Consider the following 24,761-nt stretch of genomic DNA (forward strand, 5'->3'; position numbering starts at 1 on the left):
TGACATATAACATACATACAGGAAGGTGCACAGATCACAAGGAATTTTTGCAAACTGACCATACTGGTATATCTTGCACTCGAGAAGCCTTCAGGGCCCTTCTAGTCACTCCCCAGCTTGCTAAGGATATCCATTATTCTGCCTTCTAACCAGTCTTTTTTAAAAAATAATTTTGTCACTGGAGGGAGATAGAAGAATAGGGTGATAGTTAGAAAGGGGATTAGGGGTGGAGGGTATTGTTTGTGTTGTGTTTAAGATGGGAAAGATTTTCTTGAATGTAAATAAATCCCATAACTTCTCTAGACTGGTTGACCAGTCACTGTTTCTTTTTATGTTTAGGACAGTTTTCATCTCATTCTTTCAAATGTTTTTAAAAGTAAGTACGATTGAGTGTTTATACAAACTTAAGTTGAATAACTGTTCCCCAAGCATCTGCTTTTAGAATAGTGGTTTTCTAAACTTGGCTGATTGTGCGAATAGATTCTTGGGACTCTCTTAGGTTTACTGAGTCAGATACTCTGGGGGAAGGCAGTGGAATCTGTGATTCTAAAAAACTCCCCAGGTGATTCTGAAACTTTTTATGTTACACAGTCCTGGAAAGTGAGGCTTACGTTTTATCGAAAAGGAAACTGGTGTATGTATGTATATATTTTAAATTTATTTTACTGAAGTATAGTTGATTTAAAATGTTATGTTAGGAAGCTGGTATATATTTTTATTGGAAGGTCTAATAAAATAATAGATCTGTAATTGTGGGGGAATAAAAGTATACCCTTTTTTTGTTTATTTATTTTTGGCTGTGTTGGGTCGTCATTGCTGCACACGGGCTTTCTCTGGTTGCGGCAAGTGGGGGCTACCCTTCCTTGCGGTGCGCGGGCTTCTCATTGCAGTGGCTTCTCTTGTTGCAGAGCATGGGCTCTAGGCACGCGGGCTTCAGTAGTTGTGACTTGCGGGCTCTAGAGCGCAGGCTCAGTAGTTGTGGCGCACGGGCTTAGTTGCTCCATGGCATGTGGGATCTTCCTGGACCAGGGCTCGAACCCGTGTCCCCTGCATTGGCAGGCGGATTCTTAACCACTACACCACCAGGGAAGCCCCAAAGCATACCCTTCTTAATAATGAGAGAGACTATATACTGGGTTTTCCATGAAGTTGATAGAGAAAGCAAATTGTCAGGGTTTTGAGCCCCACCATTCCTGAGCATCCTTGAATAATTCTGAGGGTGGCTTGTTCAGTTTGAGAGTTTTATTTGTCCTTGAAGCAGTTTTACTGGGACACAATCAGGAAGTGGTCCTGGAACTAGAGTTCTGAGCAGTACACTTTTATTTGCAAAACAAGGATAGTTTAGCCTTCTGGGTACCCATTATGATCTGAGTGTAACCTCACCAGATTCATATCTTAGTTAACTGTGTACAAGAATCTGCCCTTGCTGCTAGAGCTGAAGGCTAAACTCAATCTTATGCCTCAGTCTTAAAAAACATTTTTTTTTAAAGTTGTAACCTGGGGCTTCCCTGGTGGCGCAGTGGTTGAGAGTCTGCCTGCCGATGCAGGGGACACGGGTTCGTGCCCCGGTCCGGGAAGATCCCACATGCCGTGGAGCAGCTAGGTCCGTGAGCCATGGCCGCTGAGCCTGCGCGTCCGGAGCCTGTGCTCTGCAACAGGAGAGGCCATAACAGTGAGAGGCCCGCGTACCACACACACACACAAAAAAGTTGTAACCTGAGTTTTTTTGAGTAAACTCATAAGCTTCCTGGAAACTCTGTAAGGGCAGGGACCATGTCTGCTTAAGTGTTGTGTCCTGTTTAGCATGGTACCTGATGTGGAATAGGTATGTAATAAATATTTGTTTTTGAAATAAAATTCTAGTTGACCACTTCTAATTGTTATATCATACAAAACTCTGCTTCCCTAGCCAGATTTATTTTGTTCTCATCAGTCCTTGATGAGCTCCAGTGGAGAGAGTAAGAAGCAAAAGCCTTTTAGACAGTGGTGACCTAGTCCTTTACAACACTTCTTGTTAGGGCTCCATCCAACCAACTGCCAATCCTGGTGCTCAGTTTCCATTGATAATTAAGCGCTCTGAGGACTGAACAAAAGTTGAGAGCAAAGAGAGTCCAGAGGTCTAAGGTGGAGAATATACCTTGATAGGCAGAGTATATAAGATATCTTGCTGGGGAATATAATCAGACAGAAAGAAAGAGTGTTTAACCACATGAGCCAGGGAACTCGGTGGCACTCCCTCTGAGGTTTGCAAAGCTCAGGGTCACCAACTCACCTGTTTCCCCTATGACTGTGGGTCTCTTACAGCTATATTTAAAAGCTCAAACAAGCCAATACATTGGGTCCTTAATCTGAGACCCTCAACTAGCTGAATTCCAGGAGGGGCATCTAGTGACTGAAGGGCACACTCCAGAGGACAGGCTGGATGTAAAGCAATGCAGCCTTTGGATCTAGTTAGTCTGTAGCTGTAGCTTAGCACTCATTGAACATACAGCTCTTAACAGAGTGGGCTTGACTTTGATCTAGCAAGCCAAACTCATCTAATCCAAAGTAGAGAATGTTTAATCAGCTCTTGGAAGGTGCATGTGTACCCAGTTTCTGAGCCAAGCTATCTGCCCTGGTTGGAGAGTGAGCCTGGCAAACAAGGATTCTCAAGGACTGTCACTTGGGACAGTGAGTGCTCAGGCCATGGGTACACACAGTCTAGAGGTTCCAGCCCCTCATCAGAAGAGGTCCAGGGGAGATCTCACTTCCCAGGAGGTATTTTCATTCTGGTTGTACCATAATGGGTCAGGACCCCTCATGGAGAGAGAAAGCCTTTGAGTTCATGTCTCACAAGGCAACCCAACAGGAGTACCCATGGGAGAAAAGGTGATAAAGCTAGAGTTTTAGTGATTATGACCTAGTTGGTTAAATCTTTCTTCAGGAGATCTAACTTCCAGATTCATATTCTTTTTCTTCCTTGGGTAGACAAAAGGTTGAAGAAGAAGATTCTTTGCCCCCTTTTTATTTATTTATTTATTTATTATTATTATTATTTTTTGCAGTACGTGGGCCTCTCCCGTTGCGGAGCACAGGCTCCAGACGCGCAGGCTCAGCGGCCATGGCTCACGGGCCCAGCTGCTCCACGGCATGTGGGATCTTCCTGGACTGGGGCACGAACCCGCGTCCCCTGCATCGGCAGGCAGACTCTCAACCACTGTGCCACCAGGGAAGCCCTTTGCCCCCTTTATTGCCCTCACACTTTCCTGGGGTGATCTCTGCCCATTTTAACAGACTTTCCTTCTTAAATTCTGATATTGAATGGGTTAGCCTGTATAATCAATATGAGCTGTAACAAATTATGATAGCCACCCAGTAGGGACTCAGCATTGAGAATCCCCATTTGTGATAACATCTGGTCAAGGCAAGATGGGGTAGTCTCTCACTATGAGGAGCTCTCTTTGATGCCAAAAAAGAAAGTGAACCACCCAAGATGCTGGATAGTGCATCAGTGTCAGGCTTGTCTGCCTGTGGATCTTTTACCCAGGCTCTTCCTGTGAGTTTCCATTGCACAGGTCAGTACCACCTAGATCCTTACCATGGTGAGGTGTACGGCTGACTCCTTCCTAAGAATGACCCTTGACCTGCAGTTCCCACCCATATTTTGGCATAAACTTGACATGGTTTAGGTCTATGTGGATTTTTTTTGACATGCAATTTACATACAGTGAGATGCACAGATTGTACGTTGTACAGATTGTACAACAATTTGAGTTTTGAAAGCGTATACACCTTCTGTAACTCACACCCAATGAAGATATAGATCATTTCTGTCACTGCAGAAAGTTCCCTTGTGCCCCCTTCTTAGTAAGTCTACCCCATGCAAGCTTCACCTCCCAGGCGTCGACTATTCTGATTTCTATCTCTGTGTATTAGGTTTAAGGCCACAGATCTTAAAATCTAGATAGTGGCTGCTTTGCAGACGCCATCACCCCAGAACCTCCCACGCTGCCCAACCATGGTCAGCCCTACCGTGTTCTTTGACATTGCTATCGATGGTGAGCCCTTGGGCCGTGTCTCCTTCGAGGTAAGGGACCTGGAAACCAAGAAGTGACTGCTCATCCAATCCATAAAGCTATGTTAACAGATTGGAGCTGTTTGCAGACAAAGTTCCAAAGATAGCAGAAAACTTTCATGCTCTGAGCACTGGGGAGAAAGGCTTTGGTTATAAAGGTTCCTGCTTTCACAGAATAATTCCGGGATTTATGTGCCAGGGTGGTGACTTCACACGCCATAATGGCACTGGTGGAAAGTCCATCTATGGGGAGAAATTTGATGATGAGAATTTCCTCCTGAAGCATACGGGTCCTGGCATCTTGTCCATGGCAAATGCTGGCCCCAACACAAATGGTTCCCAGTTTTTCATCTGCACTGCCAAGACTGAGTGGTTGGATGGCAAGCGTGTGGTCTTTGGCAAGGTGGAAGAGGGCATGAATATTGTGGAAGCCATGTAGCGCTTTGGGTCCAGGAATGGCAAGACCAGCAAGAAGATCACCACTGCTGACTGTGGACAAATCTAACAATAAATTTGCTTGTGTTTTATCTTTAAAAAAATCTAGATGGTGAGAGATATCAGAAAATAATATTTATTCATGTAAATTGGTGCTTCTCAAGGCAGGAGGATGCCCCCCAGGAGACTTTTGTCAATGTCTAGACACATTTTTGACTTATGGCTGGGAGTGGTTGGCAGTGGCATCTAGTGGGTAGAGGCCAGGGATGCTGCTAAGCTTCCTACAGTGCACAGGACAGCCTCGCAACAAAGGATGATCCAGCTCAAAATGTCGACAGTGCTGAGATTAATAAACCCTGAAGTAAACCTCTGCAGAGAGAATTGTGGCCTTGGGGAGTGTTAATCTCTGGATCTCCCAAGTCTCTGGGGATGAGGTTTGTTTTTTGTTTGTTTTGTTTTGTTTTGTTTGTTGAGAGCTTGCAGGAAACGGAAAGGGCAACTGCAAGAGGGACCTTTCTTGAGTGCTACCACCCTTGTGGCCACAGTTCTTGCTGTGGAATGGGAGTGACTAACAGGAGAAGAGGAAGATGAAGAAAACAACTTGGGCAATAAAAGGTCAGGCTTAGCATACTATTAAAACTAGAAAAATGGACAAGAGGGAAAAATAAAGTAGAAATTAATGACACCTAAAGTACAAGCAGCAAAATAAAAGATAAACAGGTGAGACTATATCAAACTGAAAAACCTCTGCACAGCAAAAGAAACCATCAACAAAGCGAAAAGACAACCTACAGAACAGAAAAAAATATTTGCACACCATATATCTGATGAGGGGTTAATATCTAAAGTATATAAAGAACACATACAACTCAATAGCAAAAAACAAACAAATAACCCAATTAAAAAATGGGCAAAGGACCTGAGTAGACATTTCTCCAAATAAGATATACAAAAGGCCAGGAGGTACATGAAAAGATGCTCAACATCACAAGTCTTTTGGAAAATGCAAATTAAAACCACCATGAGATACCACCTCACCTCTGTTACAGTGGCCATCATCAAAAAGACAAGAGATGAGGGACTTCCCTGGTGGTCCAGTGGTTAAGAATCTGCCTTCCGATGTGGGGACGTGGGTTCGATCCCTGGTCAGGGAACTAAGATCCCCCATGCTGTGGGGCAACTGAGCCCACGCACCGCAACTACTGTGCACACGTGCTGCAAACTACGGAGCCCACACACTCTGGAGCCTGAGCGCCACAACTAGAGAGAGAACCTGCACGCCACAACTAGAGAAGCCCACGGCCCGCAATGAAGAGCCTGTGCACCGCAACGAAGATCCTCCATGCTGCAGCTGAGACCCGATGCAGCCAAAAATAAATAATAAAATAAGTAAATAAATATATATATTAAAAAAAAAGTTGAGATGAATGCTGGCATGGATGTGGAGAAAAGGGAACCCTTGTGCGCTGCTGATGGAATTGTAAATTGGTGCGGCTACCATGGAAAACAGTATGGAGGTTCTTCAAAAAAAATTTAAAATAGACCTACCATATGATCCAGCAATTCCACTTCTGGGAATATATCAAAAGGAAACAAAAACACTAACTCAAAAAGGTATCTGGGGACTTCCCTGGTGGCGCAGTGGTTAGGAATCCACCTACCAGTGCAGGGGACATGGGTTCAATCCCAGGTCCAGGAAGATCCCACATGCAGTGGAGCAACTAAGCCCGTGCATCACAACTGCTGAGCCTGCACTCTGGAGCCCACGAGCCACAACTACTGAAGCTCATACGCATAGAGCCCGTGCTCCGCAACAAGAGAAGCTACTACCATGAGAAACCTGCGCACCGCAATGAAGAGTAGCCCCTGCTCGCCACAACCAAAGAGCTCTAGCATGCAGCAATGAAGACCCAATGCAGCCAAAAATAAATAGGTAAATTTATTAAAAACAATCCAGGAAAGAAACAAGGGCCCAAGGGAAGATTGTACAGGAGAAGATAAAGAGGAGAGAGTGAATTAAGTTCATTTAATAGGCAGAATTAACAGGAGTTAATGACCAATAGGATGGCGGGGGGAGGCAGTGGAGATGACCTCATCTCAGAGTTTCAGATTGGGTTGTCTAGTTGGATGGTGGCACCATTCCTGAGAGAAGAAGTAGAGGAAGAGGGGGCATTTCTGGGGTAAACATGCAAGATGGTCAAGTGCTGTGTATTAATTTTTAAAATGTATCACTTGTAAAAAAGCTTTCTAGATTCCACAGCACACATTCACCTATCAGACCTAGTATAGACTTGGAGGCACAGACAGGATCCTGATGAGTTGGTTTTGGGTGTTCTTGGTGTAGGGAGCTTGTGTCCCATCCAAGTGGAAATGTCCAGAAGTAATAGGATAAGTGAGTTGGGAACTCAGGAGAGAGCTCTGGGCTGGAGCTGCATACCTAGGGGTCACTGGCTTCATGTTGGAGCCATGGGCATTAGTGACCTAGTCAGGGAGAGCAAGGCACAGAAAGAGACTGAGTTTGGGAACTGAGGTTCGGAGAGAGCGATTCTGGTTGGGAATGGAAAGGGAGAGCTGCTCAAAGTTTGATTATTGGAATTATCGAAAGAATCTTCACTCTGTTCAATGAATCACTAGGTGAGATCATTAAAAACTCCTTCCCGGGCTTCCCTGGTGGCGCAGTGGTTAAAGAATCCACCTGCTAACGCAGGGGACACGGGTTCAAGCCCTGGTCCGAGAAGATCCCACATGCCACGGAGCAACTAAGCCCGTGTGCCACAACTGCTGAGCCTGCGCTCTAGAGCCCAAGAGCCACAACTACTGATTCCGTGTGCCACAACTACTGAAGCCTGCGCGCCTAGAGCCCATGCTCCACAACAAGAGAAGCCACCGCAATGAGTAGCCCGCGCACCACAACCAAGAGTATCCCCCGCTCGCTGCAACTAGAGAAAGCCCATGCATGGCAACGAAGACCCAATGCAGCCAAAAAAAAAAAAAAAAAAAGCTCCTTCCCCTGTTGTTATTGGGGAGGGTAGGGGAGGTGTATCTTTTATTTTCCTTGAAAGGCTAAGTAGAAAACTCAGGAACTACTGTTTTGGAAATGAAGATAAAGGTGACCTGGAATTTTAAGTCCACGAGAACATGTTTTTTAGTTTCTGACTTCCGTAAAACTTCGGGAATACATTTCTCATAACGCACAATAAGCCTCTCAGGGCAGGAGTGGCTGAGGTTGCAAATGTGCCCACGTTATGTACCTTCAGTTTGTAGAATTGAGAGAAGGCTGAAGATTGTTTCTGTGTTTCAGGTAATTCAGAGGTCTGTGGGGCCGGCCAGCCTGAGCCTACTCACCTTCAAAGTCTATGCATCAGCAAAAAAGGACTCATCTCACAAAGCTGCTGTGAAGGTTAATGAGGTAACATGTGATATATTTTGAATATGTGATTTAGTTAAAATACAAATTGAATATCAGGAAGATAGGACAATTCAGAAGATATTTAAAAGGAGGAAATAGTGTTTCCTTGTGGGAAGCACTAGACTATGGCTTTTTCAACTTTAATTAATGGTACTTAGCTAAGGGCATAATTAAGGAATATTTCCTAGATTTTTAGTGGGGAATCTGCTCTGTCCCAGTAGATTGTAAGCACAAGTCACTTCTAAGTGATCTGCCTGCTTCCAGACTGCTTATCAAGCCAGGAAGACATTCACATTTTTCCCTCTCCTAAGAAATTAAAGACCAGGGCTCATCCTGCTTTTTGGTTGGATTAGAGGCTCATAAGTAGATGCTTAATAAATACTAAATAAATAAAACTGGAAATCATCTCTCCATTGTTTACATTCCTTTTTGTCTATACTTCCCACTGATTATTTTAGATATTTGGTTTCTTTTGACTTTGAGTAAAGTGTCATAAAGATCTACTGTCAGTTATGGTCAGGGTTACTTGAATGGTGTTTACCTAAAGCTAAATAGCTTGTTTTTTTTGCCCTTTACTCTCTTCTTCTCAGGCCTTGGGACAGTGGCATTTTTGAGGGTGAAGAAGGCAGCCAGTGGTGGCTGTGAAACGTTTCCTCTCTGGTGGGGAACAAACCTGCTATTCTACTTTGATTAGCACTAGACTGATCACTAGAACTAAGTCATATGCTATTCAGTTATTCTTAAGCTTTTTTTTCCTATCCCACCTCTGACCCACCATTTACAGTAATAGAATCCTTTTTCCAAACTAAATCTAAGATGAAATAACAAATACTAATATATAAAATGGGTAAAAGGGGACTGCTTTGTCTGCTATGAGTAGGGTTGGGGGAGGCTAGGACACCTCATAGCCCTGCTCTCTTGGCCTTGTCCTTATTGATTAAGGTGCAAAGATCGTCTGAAGCAAGGTTCAGGGTGCACATAACCCTTATTCACTGTAGTTTGTGAATTATTACAAATTTAATAATTGATTGTTATTTCATTACTGTATACACTTCTTAATTTCTTTTTATTTTGTTTTTCAATCTTTGCAGCTTTCACTCTACTCTGTTCCTGAGGGTCAGTCTAAATATGTGGAAGAGCCAAGGACCCAACTTGAAGAAAGCATCTCCCATCTCCGACATTATTGCGAACCATATACAAGTTGGTGTCAGGTATGGACAGCTGTTCTGAAAATGGAATGAATGCATTTCTGTTTAGAGTCAGTAGTAAAAAGTCTATACTGGCTGCATGTTTTCAGAAAAAGGCACAATAAAGGGCCCCAACTTAAGAGTGCCTGACTTAAAAATGTTCGTCAGTGCCATCTCTGGAGGGGAGCAGAGAGCCCTAGCTTCCTGGTGGCAGCTGTCGCCATAGCTGCAGAGAGAGTTTCCCTCCCACTGGGCAGCCTGTGTCATGTTGACTAGAGAGCAGAGGCCCATGGTACCTATCTTTTTTTTTTGGCCAGGCCGCTCGGCTTGTGGGATCTTAGTTCCCCGACCAGGACTTGAACCTGGGCCACGGCAGTGAAAGCACCGAGTCCTAACTACTGGACCGCCAGGGAATTCCCCCATGGTGCCTATCTTGTTGGTTGCGGCTATGAAAACATTATTGTCCACCAGGGGAGGATATGGGGCTGGAACTTCAGAAGAAGGAAGAGGGTACAATGTAAACATTTATATCAAAATTAGGAAGTTTCTCGCCCCACAGAGATTCTACAAGTCAGTACCACTTTATTTTATTTTATTTTTTAATTAATTAATTTATTTATTTATTTTTGGCTGTGGCGGGTCTTCATTGCTGCATGCAGTCCTTCTCTAGTTGTGGCGAGCCGGGGCTACTCTTCGTTGCGGTGCGCGGGCTTCTCATTGAGATGGCTTCTCTTGTTGCGGAGCACGGGCTATAGGCGCATGGGCTTCAGTAGTTGTAGTACGCAGGCTCAATAGTTGTGGCTCACAGGCTCTAGGCCGCAGGCTCAGTAGTTGCGGCATACGGCCTTAGTTGCCCTGCAGCATGTAGGATCCTCCTGGACCAGGGCTCAAACCTGTGTCCCCGCATAGGCAGGCAGATTCTTAACAAGTGTGCTACCAGGGGAATCCCAGTACCATTTTAAACAGGAATGGGTACAGAGGATTTTGAATACTATAATAGGAGGGTAGATAACTAAAAGACGGTGGAATTACATACTTGAGTACTTAACTGTTTCCCTTAGTGACCAAAGATCTGCATATACAGATTGACTTTTACTGCTCAGGTTTTAAATCAGGCATTTGTCATTATGTTCATGAAAGCATGTGTGCAATTTTTAACATTGGAAACCGAAGTTTACAGTCTACAGAATGTTTTCGTGGGCTTTGATATGTATATTTGCCACACTTGATCTTGATTTTGAAAACTGATGACAAAGTAAAAGAATGTAGATGTGTGTGACGTGGTCTAGATTTACTTTGTTTGAGATGATAAACTCAATTTTCATGCAGAACTTGTTTTAGAATTTTTAATTTCCACTGTGCCAATGCTGAACTTTTGTTCACCAATTTAGAAAGAAAATAGCATAAATTAGGCCATTATACTAAAGTATGTAACCATATTATTGAGTTATGAAATACCTAAAGACTTTATACATAATGTGTTGTAACATACTTAAACTTTATTCTCTTGTTCTAGAAGATTTTTTAATTTTAACATCTTTATTGGAGTATACTTGCTTTACAGTTGTGTGTTAGTTTCTGCTTTATAACAAAGTGAATCAGCTATACATATACATATATCCCCATATCTGCTCCGTCTTGTGTCTACTTCCCACCCTCCATATCCCACCCCTCTGTGTGGTCACAAAGCACCGAGCTGATCTCCCTGTGCTACGCAGCTGCTTCCCACTAGCTATCTGTTGTACATTTGGTAGTATATATATGTCCATGCCACTCTCTCACTTCGTCCCAGCTTACCCTTCCCCCTCCCCGTGTCCTCAGGCCACTGTGGAGAACAGTATGGAGGTTCCTTAAAAAACTGAAAATAGGGGCTTCCCTGGTGGCGCAGTGGTTGGGAGTCCGCCTGCCGATGCAGGGGACACGGGTTCGTGCCCCGGTCCGGGAAGATCCCACATGCCGCGGGGCGGCTGGGCCTGTGAGCCATGGCCGCTGGGCCTGCGCATCTGGAGCCTGTGCTCCACAACGGGAGAGGCCACAAGAGTGAGAGGCCCACGTACCGCAAAAAAAAAAAAACCCAAAAAACAAAAAAACAAACTGAAAATAGAACTACCATATGACCCAGCAATCCCACTCCTGGCCATATACCCTGAGAAAACCATAATTCAAAAAGAGTCATGTACCACAATGTTCATTGCAGCTCTGTTTACAATAGCCAGGACATAGTGTCCATCAACAGATGAATGGATAAAGAAGGTGTGGCACATGTATATACAATGGAATATTACTCAGCCATGAAAAGAAACGAAACTGAGTTATTTGTAGTGAGGTAGATGGACCTAGAGTCTGTCATACAGAGTGAAGTAAGTCAGAAAGAGAAAGACAAATACCGTATGCTAACACATATATATGGAATCTAAGAAAAAAAATGTCATGAAGAACCTAGGGGTAAGATGGGAATAAAGACACAGACCTACTAGAGAATGGACTTGAGAATTTGAGGAGAGGGAAGGGTAAGCTGTGACAAAGCGAGAGAGAAGCATGGACATATATACACTACCAAACGTAAGGTAGATAGCTAGTGGGAAGCAGCCGCATAGCACAGGGAGATCAGCTCGGTGCTTTGTGACCGCCTGGAGGGGTGGGATAGGGAGGGTGGGAGGGAGGGAGACGCAAGAGGGAAGGGATATGGGAACAGATGTATATGTATAACTGATTCACTTTGTTATAAAGCAGAAACACTAATACACCATTGTGAAGCAATTATACTCCAATAAAGTTGTAAAAAAATAAATAAAATAAAATTATAGCAGAATAAACATTAAAAAAATTTAAAAAATAAAAAAATAAAAAGAAACGAAATTGAGTTATTTGTAGTGGATGGACCTTGAGTCTGTCATACAGAGTGAAGTAAGTCAGAAAGAGAAAAACAAATACCGTATGCTAACACATATATATGGAATCTAAAAAAAAAAAAAGGTTCTGAAGAACCTAGGGGCAGGACAGGAATAAAGATGCAAACGTAGAGAATGGACTAGAAGATTTTTAAACCATCTGCAGGTGGTTAAGATAAGGTCAGCACATTTGCAAATATTTCTGTATTGTGTAGGCATGACTACTGTTATTTCTCTCTTGCTCTTTTTTTTTTGTGGTTATAAAAGTACTTTGTCTCTACCTTTCAACCCAAGGTTGATTTTTGGTTTTTACGTTTTCGTCTGTGCATGATGCCTAGTGCAACAAAACGCCTCAGAATAGTTATCAACATGTTTATTTGTACTAGTTATATGTAAAAAAGCTTTTTTTGTGATTACACTGGTTTTATTTTCCTATAGATTGAAGTCTTCATGAATGAAAATTTTTCTCATTCCTGGCTCCATTTTGAGGCCTACAAGTTCTAGTCCCCTTTCTTCAAGAACTGATTTAATTTTTCTTCATAGTAAACAGATTATGCTAGCAAAAGAAGTGGGCAGTCAGTCTAGACATTGATCTGTAGTTTTTCTCTTTTCATGTGCAGAAAAAAGCTAATAGATTTTAATGAAGCAATACTCAGGTTTTTTTAATGTTCTTTATGTCCTCCCCCAAATTCAGCACTTATTATTTAAGGCCATTTAACAGTATTAGGGTAACTTGCTCTGACTTGAACTGAATTAAAATAAACAAATCCTTTTCCAAGTGGCAGCTGGTTCTGATATCTTCTGATACCCACATATCTCTTTTCCCATCTTTACACTTTTTGAAGTAGTCCCTTCCTTTCTTTAGGATCATCTGATATTCATGTACAAAGCCTTTTTACTGTTGTGGTTAAGAGAATGTTAATACTTCATTTGCTCAATTGGGGTGAATGTTTCTCCAAACCTGGATATAGACTCCTTTGTCCCATTAAATCTGGTCATTCCTGCTTCAAATGGGCAGTTTTCAGATATAGGCTCTAAAATCATGGCAAATCAGGAAATAGACTTAATATGAATGATTTAATCTCACAGGGAAAGAATATTCACTTTAATTATCAGGGGATTGATTTTTTTTCGTCCTCTTCAATTTCAATAGGAGAACGAAAAGGCTGGGTTGTTGAAACCACTCTACTTGAAATCTTTGCTTCCTGTGGCAATAATAAGCCATTCTGCTGAGCAATTTGTAGTGAAGGGGAAATTAGAAAAGGAAAAACAACACAAAAAACCCAGATAGACAGTATATCCCTTTGTTCAAAAAGTGCTAATAACATGATAATTTATTCAGTAAAGACAAATATATTTATTGCTACTTTCTAATCAGCAAATCCTATTGATTCTTTTTTTTTCCTCATCTTTTTAGGAAATGTACTCCCAAACTAAGCCCAAGATGCAAAGTTTGGTTCAGTGGGGGTTAGGTAAGTCGATTTTTAATTAGGCATAATCAGTTTGTTTGACATTGGATTCTTTCACTGGGAGTCCATGGATGGGCTCTAGGAGATCTATGAATTCCTTAAAATTGTATGTAGAATTTTAGAGCTATTTGGATTTTTCTGGAAAGAGGATCTATTTTTTTCATCAGATTTCAGAGAACTAGTGTCCCCAAACACTCAGGTAAGTCTCTTCAAGATCATTAGGATTGTTGGCCTAGCAGGTGCAGATACACTGGATTTTCTTTCTTTAAAGCTATTTCCAGGTGCAATGTCCTAACTCATCTATAGGTTTTCAGAATCAGGATAGCTCATTGGCACAGCTATTAACACATGTTATAGAAGTTTAGAGGTAGGAAGGAACTGGGCTGGTGTGCCTAGGAAAGGCTTTATTGCATAATTTGTAGTGTTCTTACATGTTTTCATTTGTTTTTTAATTGCCTTTGATTGTTTTTCACATTCACTTAACACATAACACTCATAAACTGGTTTCACAGTCTGTGTTCTAACTAATATCAGGAACTGATAAATTAATAGACATTGATTATATTTCATTCCCTTTATTGGACATCTCAGCCAGTCATCCTCTTGTTTTTACAAGTGTTTCCGTGACAGAATAAAATCAGCATGAGTACAATTTATTTCTTTGTGAAGATTATCATAGTATTGATGCACTGATACCCCTGAGACTACTATATAAGTAAATTCTTCATTTGAAGACAGACATATTAGTAGCTTACTACTTCTTTAAATTATTCGTGTATGTTAATATCTTAATTTTATAAACACTTATTTGGTGCTTATTAGGTGTCAGGAACTAGTCTAAGTGCTTTGAAAGTATTAATTTATGTACAATCTTCATAACAACCTTGGCAGTTAGGTACTTTGTTACCTTCATTTTTTACCTGAGGAAGCTAAAGAACTCCTGATCTTTTATCTATATGTGTGACTGAGGTGTCTCTTCATTGTCGCCTATTATTTCCCATTGATTCACAGCAGGAGGCAGTATTTGCAATATGAGTCTTTTTTTTCTTCTCCTGGACTCATAGTTACTGCAAAGACTTAAGAAGAAACGTCCCATTATGAGTTGCACTGTTGTCTGCCAAGGCAACCAGTCCATTTCCCAGGAGTCATAGCCAAGACGTGTTGCTAGAAGCTGGACTTCATATTTAGTGTAGTCTTACAGCATATCTTCTTTCCCATTTCTTTGTGATTTTCCCACTTTGGCTCAGCTCACCAAGGCATCTGGGTGTCCTTCTATCACCTGCTCTGTGTGCCTGTCTAGAATTGAAAATACCATGCTGGTAGGCAAAAATAAAGGGAAGCAGAAAATTGCCTCAAATGACCCAGACAAGAGGTTGAAAAGTTAAAACCAGGTTAAAGGCAAAATAAGTAAAAGGCCAGACAGGAATTGGTGCAAAGAACACAAGCCCTATGGTAGTATTTAAAATGATCACCACATTTCCCAAAGAAACCAAGAAAAGGATAACTGGCACACGCCTAGTATTATCTAGATGAGAGAATTATTGAGTATTCCAATTAGTTCAGTTCCATGTACGTCTGTTAAGTCACCATCATGGCAGGCATTGAAGAGAGAGGCTGATTGAGACAGTGGTCACAGCCACTGAGGTGCATATAATAAAGTGTTCAGTACTAGCACAAATACAAAGACAGTCGTAGACCACCATTGAAGGTACAGAGGAAAGAGACGAGTCTAACAGAGATTGGGGAGATGGGAGCAGTCAGGGAAGGCATTCTGAGATGAGTCTTGAAGGAACAGTTAGCCACACCAAAACATGGGGGTGGGAATTGGGAGGCATTCCACACAGAGGGCACAGCATGACCAGGGTTTGGACGGTGACTTAGTGTTGCGTGTGCCGGGAACTGGAAGCAGATCGGGAGTGCTGAAGATGAGGTTGAGAGACCTGCAGTCTTTTCAAGTCATGACCTAGCTGAAATCCCTTTGTTAATTCAGTCAGTATCCATTAACTCCTAGCAGGGCTTCAAATAAGTATCTGTTGAGTGAACATCCACTATTTACCACTGGGGGAAAATGACATAGAAGTCTAAGCAGTCCACCATTAAGGAGCAGATATTCTCTTTGAGGAAACATAAAATACACCCTGAATAATTAAAAACAAGGGCTGTACAATTAGGCACCAAATGACGGTAGAGAAAATAAATATGGTGGGACTTTAGAGGAGAAAGAGGTGTGGGCTGATGAGTATAGGAAAGGCTTTTCTGAGGAGGTAGGACTTAACCTGGCTTTTATTTGGTGGCATTGGCTCAGGGGAGAGGAGAGGCGGCATCATGCGAATGAGGTCATAATGCATGGTCAGGTGTGGCAAGTAGACTCACATGTTGCATTTATTTGTATTTATTTTATCTATCAACAGTGACTACTTCCTGCATATGCTTGCACTACAAGTTTCCTTCATTATCCAGAGTTATTCTTATCTTGAGTTTAAATAATGAATTCAGATGGCAAAAGATACTTTTTTTTCCTGAGTCTAATGTATTTGGTTCCTGAACTTTAGAGAGCAAGCAGCAAAGCTTCAGATAGCGACAGATCTATCCAAAGATTTATACAAATTTATTCTGTTTCTGTGTTTGGATAGCAAGGGATTCCTGTATTTGTCTTTCTGCCCTTATGAATAATTGATTCAGATCTGTTGCCTTCAGGAATATGAAGGTAATCTAACATTACTTTATTGTCAGAATGTCATCAGGCTAAAAAGTGTTTGAAAATTGGATACTTGCGATGTAACTAGTAAATCATGTTTATCTCTTACATAAAAAGAACTTGTTGAAAAGAAGCATATTAACAGAAAGCAAAGAATACATTATTTGAAAAGCATTTGCTACTACATATGCTACTTATATTTGACTTTTTTGTTTTGTTCTTTTTGTTTATGTTTATTTCTAATTGAAATATAGTTGATGCACATGTTTTGTTTTTTAATGAGCAATTTATAAAACTGTTTCCTGGTCTGATTCTATTGTAGACAGCTATGAATATCTCCAGAATGCACCTCCTGGATTTTTTCCAAGACTTGGTGTTATTGGTTTTGCTGGAGTTGTTGGACTCCTTTTGGCGAGAGGTAGGTACAATTTTGTAGTTTTTTTTTTAAACAGTTCATAAGGGAGACATAACATATACATTTGATTCTTTCTTTTCACTTACCAGTTTTTGGAATAATTAGTTAGTTCCTGAATATGGGCTTCTTGATGTATAATTGATATGGTTGTTTTCTCCAGTATATTTGATTTTAAACATATAGAAATTGTAAAAAAATAAAATGAAAGAAATTATATACTTTTGGTTACAAAAAGAAAACTCAAAATGAATTAAAGACCTAAATGTAAGGCCAGACACTATCAAACTCTTAGAGGAAAGCATAGGCAGAACACTCTATGACATAAATCACAGCAAGATCCTTTTTGACCCACCTCCTAGAGAGATGGAAATAAAAACTAAAACAAACAAATGGGACCTAATGAAACTTAAAAGCTTTTGCACAGCAAAGGAAACCATAAACAAGACGAAAAGACAACCCTCAGAATGGGAGAAAATATTTTCAAATGAAGCAACTGACAAAGGATTAATCTCCAAAACTTACAAGCAGCTCATGCAGTTCAATATCAAAAATCAAACAACCCAATCCAAAAAATGGGCAGAAGACCTAAATAGACATTTCTCTAAAGAAGATTTACAGATTGCCAACAAACACATGAAAGAATGCTCAACATCATTAATCATTAGAGAAATGCAAATCAAAACTACAATGAGGTATCATCTCACACTGGACAGAATGACCATCATCAAAAAATCTACAAACAAGGGCTTCCCTGGTGGTGCAGTGGTTGAGAGTCCGCCGGCCGATGCAGGGGACATGGGGTCGTGCCCTGGTCCGGGAAGATCCCACATGCCGCGGAGCGGCTGGGCCTGTGAGCCATGGCCGCTGAGCCTGCACGTCTGGAGCCTGTGCTCCGCAACAGGAGAGGCCACAACAGTGAGAGGCCTGCGTACTGCAAAAAAAAAAAAAAAAAATCTACAAACAGTAAATGCTGGAGAGGGTGTGGAGAAAAGGGAACCCTCTTGCACTGTTGGTGGGAATGTAAATTGATACAGCCACTATGGAGAACAGTATGGAGGTTCCTTAAAAACTACAAATGGAACTATCATACGACCCAGCAATCCCACTACTGGGCATATACCCTGAGAAAACCATAATTCAAAAAGAGTCATGTACCAAAATGTTCACTGCAGCTCTATTTACAATAGCCAGGACACGGAAGCAACCTAAGTGTCCATCGACAGATGAATGGATAAAGAAGATGTGGCACATATATATACAATGGAATATTACTCAGCCATAAAAAGAAACGAAATTGAGTTATTTGTAGTGAGGTGGATGGACCTAGAGTCTGTCATACAGAGTGAAGTAAGTCAGAAAGAGAAAAACAAATACTGTATGCTAACATGTATATATGGAATCTAAGAAAAAAAAAAGGTCATGAAGAACCTAGGGGCAAGACGGGAATAAAGACACAGACCTACTAGAGAATGGACTTGAGGATATGGGGGGGAAGGGTAAGCTGTGACAAAGTGAGAGAGTGGCATGGACATACATACACTACCAAACATAAAATAGATAGCTAGTGGGAAGCAGCCGCATAGCACAGGGAGATCAGCTCGGTGCTTTGTGACCACCTAGAGGGGTGGGATTTAAATTAATTAAATTTGTTTTTACTAATCAGCTTGGGCAATAGTTGAACCAGCTTTTTGTCCCAGACTTCTTTCCCCTCCTTCTGTAAAGCTGTCTAGAAAAGCATTCCTATGTTATTTAGATAGTGTTTAGAATTTATAAAGATCCCAAGGCCAGGGTGTTGGAATTTGACTGGGTGTTAGGGAGCCAGGAACGTGGAATCAAGTGAGATTAGCTTCCTCCTTCCCTCTCCATGGGTAGAGCATGTGGAGCAGTTTTACAGCCCTAAAGAGAGCTCCCTGTGCCATGTGTGCTCTTTACACTGTGTTTATCTCCTGCATATCCACTGTGGTGACTGTCCTGAGGACGACTGGGGACTATGCTCTCCTGGGCAGAACAGAAGCAGAACACTACTACTGCGGGTCCTTTGCCTTTGCTTTTGTTTTCTTGCTTGTTCCTCTCTCTTCTTCCTTTTCCTGAGAGGGCTCGGTTGTATTAAAATAATTTAAAACCTTAATTCTTTTTCAGAAAAGTACACATGCACACATACTCATGCACACATACCAAACAACAAATCTTTTCCTGTGGGTGCTGGGGTACAAGGGCCTGAGGTAAACAACGTTGGGGTGGGGGGTCCCTAAGCAAGATGAGTGGGGAGTGGGAGGGTAGGTATGTTCATGGGTGGTCAGAGTGATTTTCAGGCCCCTCCAGGTCCCCTATGCTGGCAGCAGTACGATGGGCTCAGAAGGTCCCACCTGGTGGAGTTTCTTTTCTTCTTTTTTTCAGTCTAACATTTTATTTATTTTAATTTTATTTTTTAATAAAAAGTATGTGTATTTAAGGTGTATAACATGATGTTTTGATACACATATACATAGTGAAATTATTGCTAGAGTCGAGCTAATTAATATATCTTCTCATATAGTTAGCTTTTTTGTGATGAGAGCACCTGAAATCTCCTCTCTTAGTAAATGTCCAGGGTTCAGTATTATTAACTGTAGTCATCATGCTGTACATTAGATCTCTAGACTTATTCATCCTACATAGCTGCACCTTTGTACCCGTTGACCAATACCTCCCCATTTCTCCCACCTCCCCACTCCTGATAACCACCCTTCTACTCTCTGCTTCTATGTATTTGACTTTTTTAGATTCTACATATCAGTGAGATCTTGCACTGTTTTTTCTTTCTCTGTCTGGCTTATTTCACTTAGCATAATGTCCTCCAGGTTCATCCATATTTTTGCACATGGTAGAACGTCCTTCCTTTTAAAGGCCAAATAATATTCCATTGCAAATATATGCCACAATTTCTTTATCCATTCTTCCATTGAAAGACACTTAGTTTGGTTTCATGTCTTGGCTATTGTGAACAATGCTGCAGTGAACATGGGATACTTCAAGATACTGATTTCATTTCCTTTGGGTATATACCCAGAAGAGTGATTGCTGGATCCTATGGATAGGTTTCTTGAGCATTCAGCAGATAATGGTGGTGAGGGTGGCCAGGACTGTGGTGAGGACAAGAGGTACTTCTCTGGAAGAGAGATGAGTGGATGATCATTCAGAGGAAGTGGGCCCAGCCAGGACACCCAAGGGTGGCAGGTGGTCGTTGCCCACCATTGTTGCCTTCTGGTGGCTCCCTCCAGCACTGGCAGCCAGTGACTCCCCTCTGGCAATGCTGATGGTTACAGTTTAGACCACTGGCTTCTTGGGAGGTGTGGGTGTGGAGATAGGCAGGGAGACAGGGGATTGCACTTTCTTCCAGAAGTTCTGGGGCCCCCAGCTCATTGTGTGAACCACTAGGAGCTAGAAGCTCAAGAGCTGCTGCTTATCAGCTTTCCCTAGAGGAGTGAAAAATGGCTGGTTGGAGGGTTTGCTGTCCTTCACCTGGTCCTCACCTTCATGAGCTGCCCAGGTGCTTAAAGCTTCAAGTGTACAGGTGGGCTTCCAGGGGTGTAAAAGGCTTTTCTCTTCTGGAGTACTTATAGCCTTTCAGTCAAGGCAATAGGACAGGGAGAGAAACATGATATTAAGAGTCTAGATTGATAGTATTTGTATTCTCTTCTGTAACCCCAGTTCCATTTTGGGGGATTTGTCTGTTTAAAGTTTAAGACCGATAAACAGCACTTACATTCTTCTTTGTAAATGTGAGTAACATACATTGCACTAGCATCTGTATGCGTCCCATCTCAAAAACCCCGTGCCTCTGAGTGGAGACTGTTTCTTGTGTCAAGTCCATTTCTAGTGTATTCTCCAGTTTTACCCTCTACCAGTTTTCTTAATCTCATTCTCATTTCTCCCAGCTCTCCATCCTTCTGTCTGTTCATTTCCCCTTTCCCAGGGCTCTATGTATTCTCACAGTCTAGACTGAGACTCAGTCAACACAGCTCTTGTCTTGGGACATGGCTCCACGCTCTCTTGGGTTTGACCCCCTTTGCCTGGGGTCCATGTTGTCTTCTCCTAGATTTGCTGCCATGTTGTTGAACTACATGCTTAAGTCACTTTCAAAAAAGCCTATGTTGGAGGTAAACTTTCCAAGTTTTTGCAAGTCTGAAAGGACTCATACCTAGTGATAGTTTGGTTGGTCGTAGAATTTGTTCTCCATCAAAACTTTGAAGGCTGCATCTTCTAGCACCCAGTGTTGCAGGTGTGAGAGTCAGCAACCAGTCTGCATGATTGTTCCTTATGAAGTGATTCATTTTTTTTCTTTTTTTCTGGAAGCTTTGAGGATCTTGTCTTAATCTTCAATGTTCTGAACTTCCATGGTGCTGTGACTACATATAGATGTTTTCATTCTTTGGTTGGGCATTTTGGTGGCTTGCAGCCCTCAGCTGTACGCAAATATATATCTTGTATTTATTTGAAAATTTCCTCTCATTCTTTTTCTTTCCTGAACTCGAATTCATTTGTGATTGAGCTATTTAAACTGACCCCATATGTCTCTTGTATTTTCTTGACTATTTTATTCTTTTTGCATTAGTTTACTTTGGTCATTTCTGAGAGCTCTTTTCTGCTCTCTTTTCACAGAAGTCATTTTTCTTTTAGTGCAGTAGCTTCTTGAATTTATTGATGATACTTAATAACAGATTTAGCTTTGTTTTTAAGTTCTTCTCTTTCCTTTGGGGTCATTTTTCCTTCTTACTTGTCTTGATCTTCTCTTTTACGTTGCAGGCTTTCCTCAGCTTTCCTCAGTTGTACAGTCATGTTTAAGAACAAGGCAAAAAACAAAACAAGAAAGAACAAGGCAATTGAAACTCTAATAAGAACTTTTTGTGTGTAGATGGGGCTTGCTGGCAAGCAGGCTCTCCCTCAGGGTGAGCCAAAAGGGGACTGCCCTTAGGTGGGGGGGTGACAGTGCACACCTGAGGAAGGCTGTACTCTCAGCACTAACATGCACATGCACTCACACCAGCTGTCTCGGTTCTCAGCAGCAAATCCATGGCATTTCTTTAGCGATACCCTGCCCCCCTTTTAAGATTTTGTCTGTTGAGATGGCATGGCCACAGGCAGTTTTGCACAGGCGTGGCATGGAGGAAGGAGAGGCTCACCTGGTCCATGCACAGGACTTGTATTTCTCCCCCTATCTTGATCCCCGGTCGCCCTCTCCACCCTGCATGGTACCTGACATCTCTGGGCTGCCAGGGACATTCTGCTCCCTCCTCTGCTGTGGCCTCTCCTCAGGATTTAAAGGCTGTCTGTCCTCTTGCTCCCATCCACTCTCCGTTTTCTGAAACTTGGTTGACACTTCTTAATAGCCAATAGCCCCGCCATACATTTTCTCTTCGTTGTGGGTTTATTATCTGTATTTTATTCTTTTACTGTTATTTTTATGGGGTATTGGAAAGAAGAGGAGAGGAATGCTTGCATTCGGTGTTTAAATAGGAAGCCAGTTTACTATGAAAGAATGTAAACCTTAGAAACCAAAATAATGTGTGGTTTTCTTTTTAAAACAATCTTTTCTTCTGTTTCCTTAGAAATGGTGGTTCTCTTGAAAACATTGTATTGATGAAAAAAGCTAGGTGCAAAGGACTACATATTATATAATTCCATTTATACGAAATGTACAGAGTAGGCAAATCCATAGAGCTAGAAAGTAGATTAATGGTTTCCTAGGGCTGGAGGTGATGGAGGAATTGGGGGGTGACTGCTCACGGAGGTGGGGATTCTTTTTGGGTGATCACTTCTAAAATTGATTGTGGTGATGGCCGTGTACCTCTGTGAATACACTAAAAGCCATTGAATGGTACAATTTAAGTGGGTGAGTTGTGTGAATTGTATCTTACTAAAGCTATGAAAATGTGGTGGTCCTTTTTGGTTCATATATTAGGCACATTCTCTGTCAGTCTAAGACCAAAGGAGTCTTACTCAATGTTAGATATATGACGCAAACTGTAATGGTAAAGATAATGAATACTCTGATGGTGTCCATAACCTTTTTTTTAATAGGTTCAAAAATAAAGAAGCTGGTGTATCCACCTGTTTTCATGGGATTAGCTGCCTCTCTTTATTATCCACAACAAGCCATCGTATTTGTCCAGGTAAGTTAGATCCAGTAAGCTTGCATGTCCTTTGTTCTTGCTTATGTATGTGTGGGTTTACTGCTTAATTTAATTTTATTTTGCAGCCTTTCTAACACCAGACTAAAATTTGTTTGTACATATAAATGAACTACAACAAATTTAAATGTTTTTCTGCACTATGTACCTCAGTTCTGGCCCTCCTTCCAATGTCAGTGTTCAGAGAATGCATGCTAATTTGAATATTAATCAAAGAAAATTTGCTATGCCTTTTTTTTTGCATAATTACATGGAAATCTAGAGACTCAAATTCCACAGCTGCTAGTTACAGGTCATTCTCAGTTTAGGCTTCTCTGGTCACAAGCTGCCCTCCTTGGAGTTGCAGGCACGGGCCTGTGCTCTGGCCCGCGGCACCTTCTCCCTCATCCTGGCGCTAGCCTCGCTTTCCTTGCTGGGGACTACAGGCAGTGCAGTCCCTTCTGCTGGGAATGCCTTTCTCAGGGCTGTCAGTTGGCTGCTCCTTTCCTACCCTTCAGGCCTCAGTTTGATGGCATCCTGGCAAGTAGAACACAGTGGCAAGAACACGGGTGAAGCTGATGCCTTAGTCAGCTTGAGCTGCCGTAACAAAATACCACAGACTGTGAAGCTTAAATAACAGAAATTTATTTTCTCAAAGTTCTGGAGGCTGGAAGTCCAAGATCAAGGTGTCAGCAAGGTTGGTTTCTCCTGAGGCCTCTCTCCGTGACTTGCAGATGGCCACCTTCTCCCTGTGTCCTCACATGGCCTTGTCATTGTGCGTGCACTCCCCTGATGTATCATCCTTGTCTTATAATGACACTAGTTAGGTTACAGCTCTACCCTTATGACGAACTTGACCTTAATTACCTCTCTAAAGGCCCTGTCTCCAAATACAGTCTACTGTATTAACACTGTGGGTTAGGGCTTCAATATATGAATTTTGGGGGATACAATTCAGTCCATAACAGCTGGACCAGCAGTTCTCAGAGTGTAGTCCCTGGACCAGCAGGATCAGGATCACCTGGGAACTTGTTAGAAATGCAAATTTTCAGGCCCTAACCCGGACCTACTGACCTCAAGCACTCTGAGGGTTAGGGCCAGCAATATGTGGTTTAGCAAGCCCTCCGGGGAATTTTTAGCAAGCCCATAATATTTGAGAACCACTGATAAAGACTAGACTCTCTCAGGGCAGTGGTGTGTGGACTTAGTGTGACTCTACATGTAGAGTCCCTTGGAAAACTGGCAAGAGGCAAGGCAGACTCGAGGTTTTGAGGTCCTAGACAGCTTATGGAGACAAGGACTCATTTGCCAGAATTGCCATCTCACACTGACACTTGGTCCTAAGAGGAATAGCAGTGCCATCACCAGATTTGGGCCCTGAGGGCTCTGAGCCAAAATGACCTGAAACTGTGCCCCTGCAGTCCTTGTGACAGTATCGAGTCTAGATTCCTAGACGGTGCTGCAGTTGCAGGTGGGAGCCCAGTGGCTCCAGCTACGGGAAATTGTTGCCTTTGGTGGCAAATACCAATAAAATCTTCGTAGCATGGCCTTGACATTGTTTACAGCAGTCCTGGAGGCAGATAGTTACTGATCCTCTGCCTGCTTCAGCCCCAGCTCTGGAGCAGTGAATCGTGTCTGCCTGCCCTAGATCATAAAAATAATCAAACATCATCTCAGTCTGTTATGGTTTAAATAGTAATTGGCTGCTGGTTGAGAAGCATATGTGGCTGCCCTCTGAGTAGAGGCCTTCTTTTATCTTATATGCCACAGCATATGTTGCAAAAGATTTTTTATATTCACAACCAAGATAGTAGCATGCAAATCTGAGTTGTATTCTAATTTATTTTTAAAGTCAGTGGGAAGGAGTTTTGTCTTTTATTTTGTACCTAGGGTAAGCCAGAGCAAAGCAATTAACTAGTTTCACTAGATATAAAACATTAGTGATCTGTTTGGGATGATGAAAACGTTTTGAAAATGGATGGTGGTGATGACTGCATAGCATTGTGAATGTAATTAATGCCGCTGAATTGTACACCTAAAAGTGGTTAAAATGG

General features: G+C 42.0%; 1 protein-coding gene and 1 pseudogene across 10 annotated transcripts in view; both read left to right on the top strand.

Moving 5' to 3' along the window:
- The window catches only part of APOO (apolipoprotein O), a 74,339-nt gene that overhangs the window by 12,890 nt on the left and 36,688 nt on the right, over nucleotides 1–24,761 (top strand). For 6 of the 9 annotated variants that reach the window (XR_014014191.1, XR_014014192.1, XM_081221764.1 and 3 more), the window contains exons 1-7: nucleotides 346–376; nucleotides 7,791–7,898; nucleotides 8,990–9,109; nucleotides 13,394–13,448; nucleotides 16,466–16,561; nucleotides 22,619–22,710; nucleotides 23,366–23,404. Coding sequence is in view for 7 of the 9 variants with exons in the window: in XM_081221764.1 (XP_081077890.1) it covers nucleotides 365–376; nucleotides 7,791–7,898; nucleotides 8,990–9,109; nucleotides 13,394–13,448; nucleotides 16,466–16,561; nucleotides 22,619–22,710; nucleotides 23,366–23,404 (522 nt within the window). In the remaining 2 variants the exon portion in view is untranslated. Of the gene's footprint in view, nucleotides 1–345; nucleotides 377–7,790; nucleotides 7,899–8,989; nucleotides 9,110–13,393; nucleotides 13,449–16,465; nucleotides 16,562–22,618; nucleotides 22,711–23,365; nucleotides 23,405–24,761 lie in introns of those variants that run through there. The other 3 variants (XM_081221767.1, XM_081221770.1, XM_081221766.1) reach the window with 2 other exon arrangements.
- Nucleotides 3,387–4,589, top strand: LOC308608717 (peptidyl-prolyl cis-trans isomerase A-like; annotated as a pseudogene). The gene is made up of 2 exons: nucleotides 3,387–4,066; nucleotides 4,134–4,589. The product of its transcript is annotated as a peptidyl-prolyl cis-trans isomerase A-like (transcript).

The sequence above is a fragment of the Mesoplodon bidens genome (assembly GCF_964165515.1).
Source record: "Mesoplodon bidens genome assembly, chromosome: X".
NCBI lineage: Eukaryota > Metazoa > Chordata > Mammalia > Artiodactyla > Ziphiidae > Mesoplodon > Mesoplodon bidens.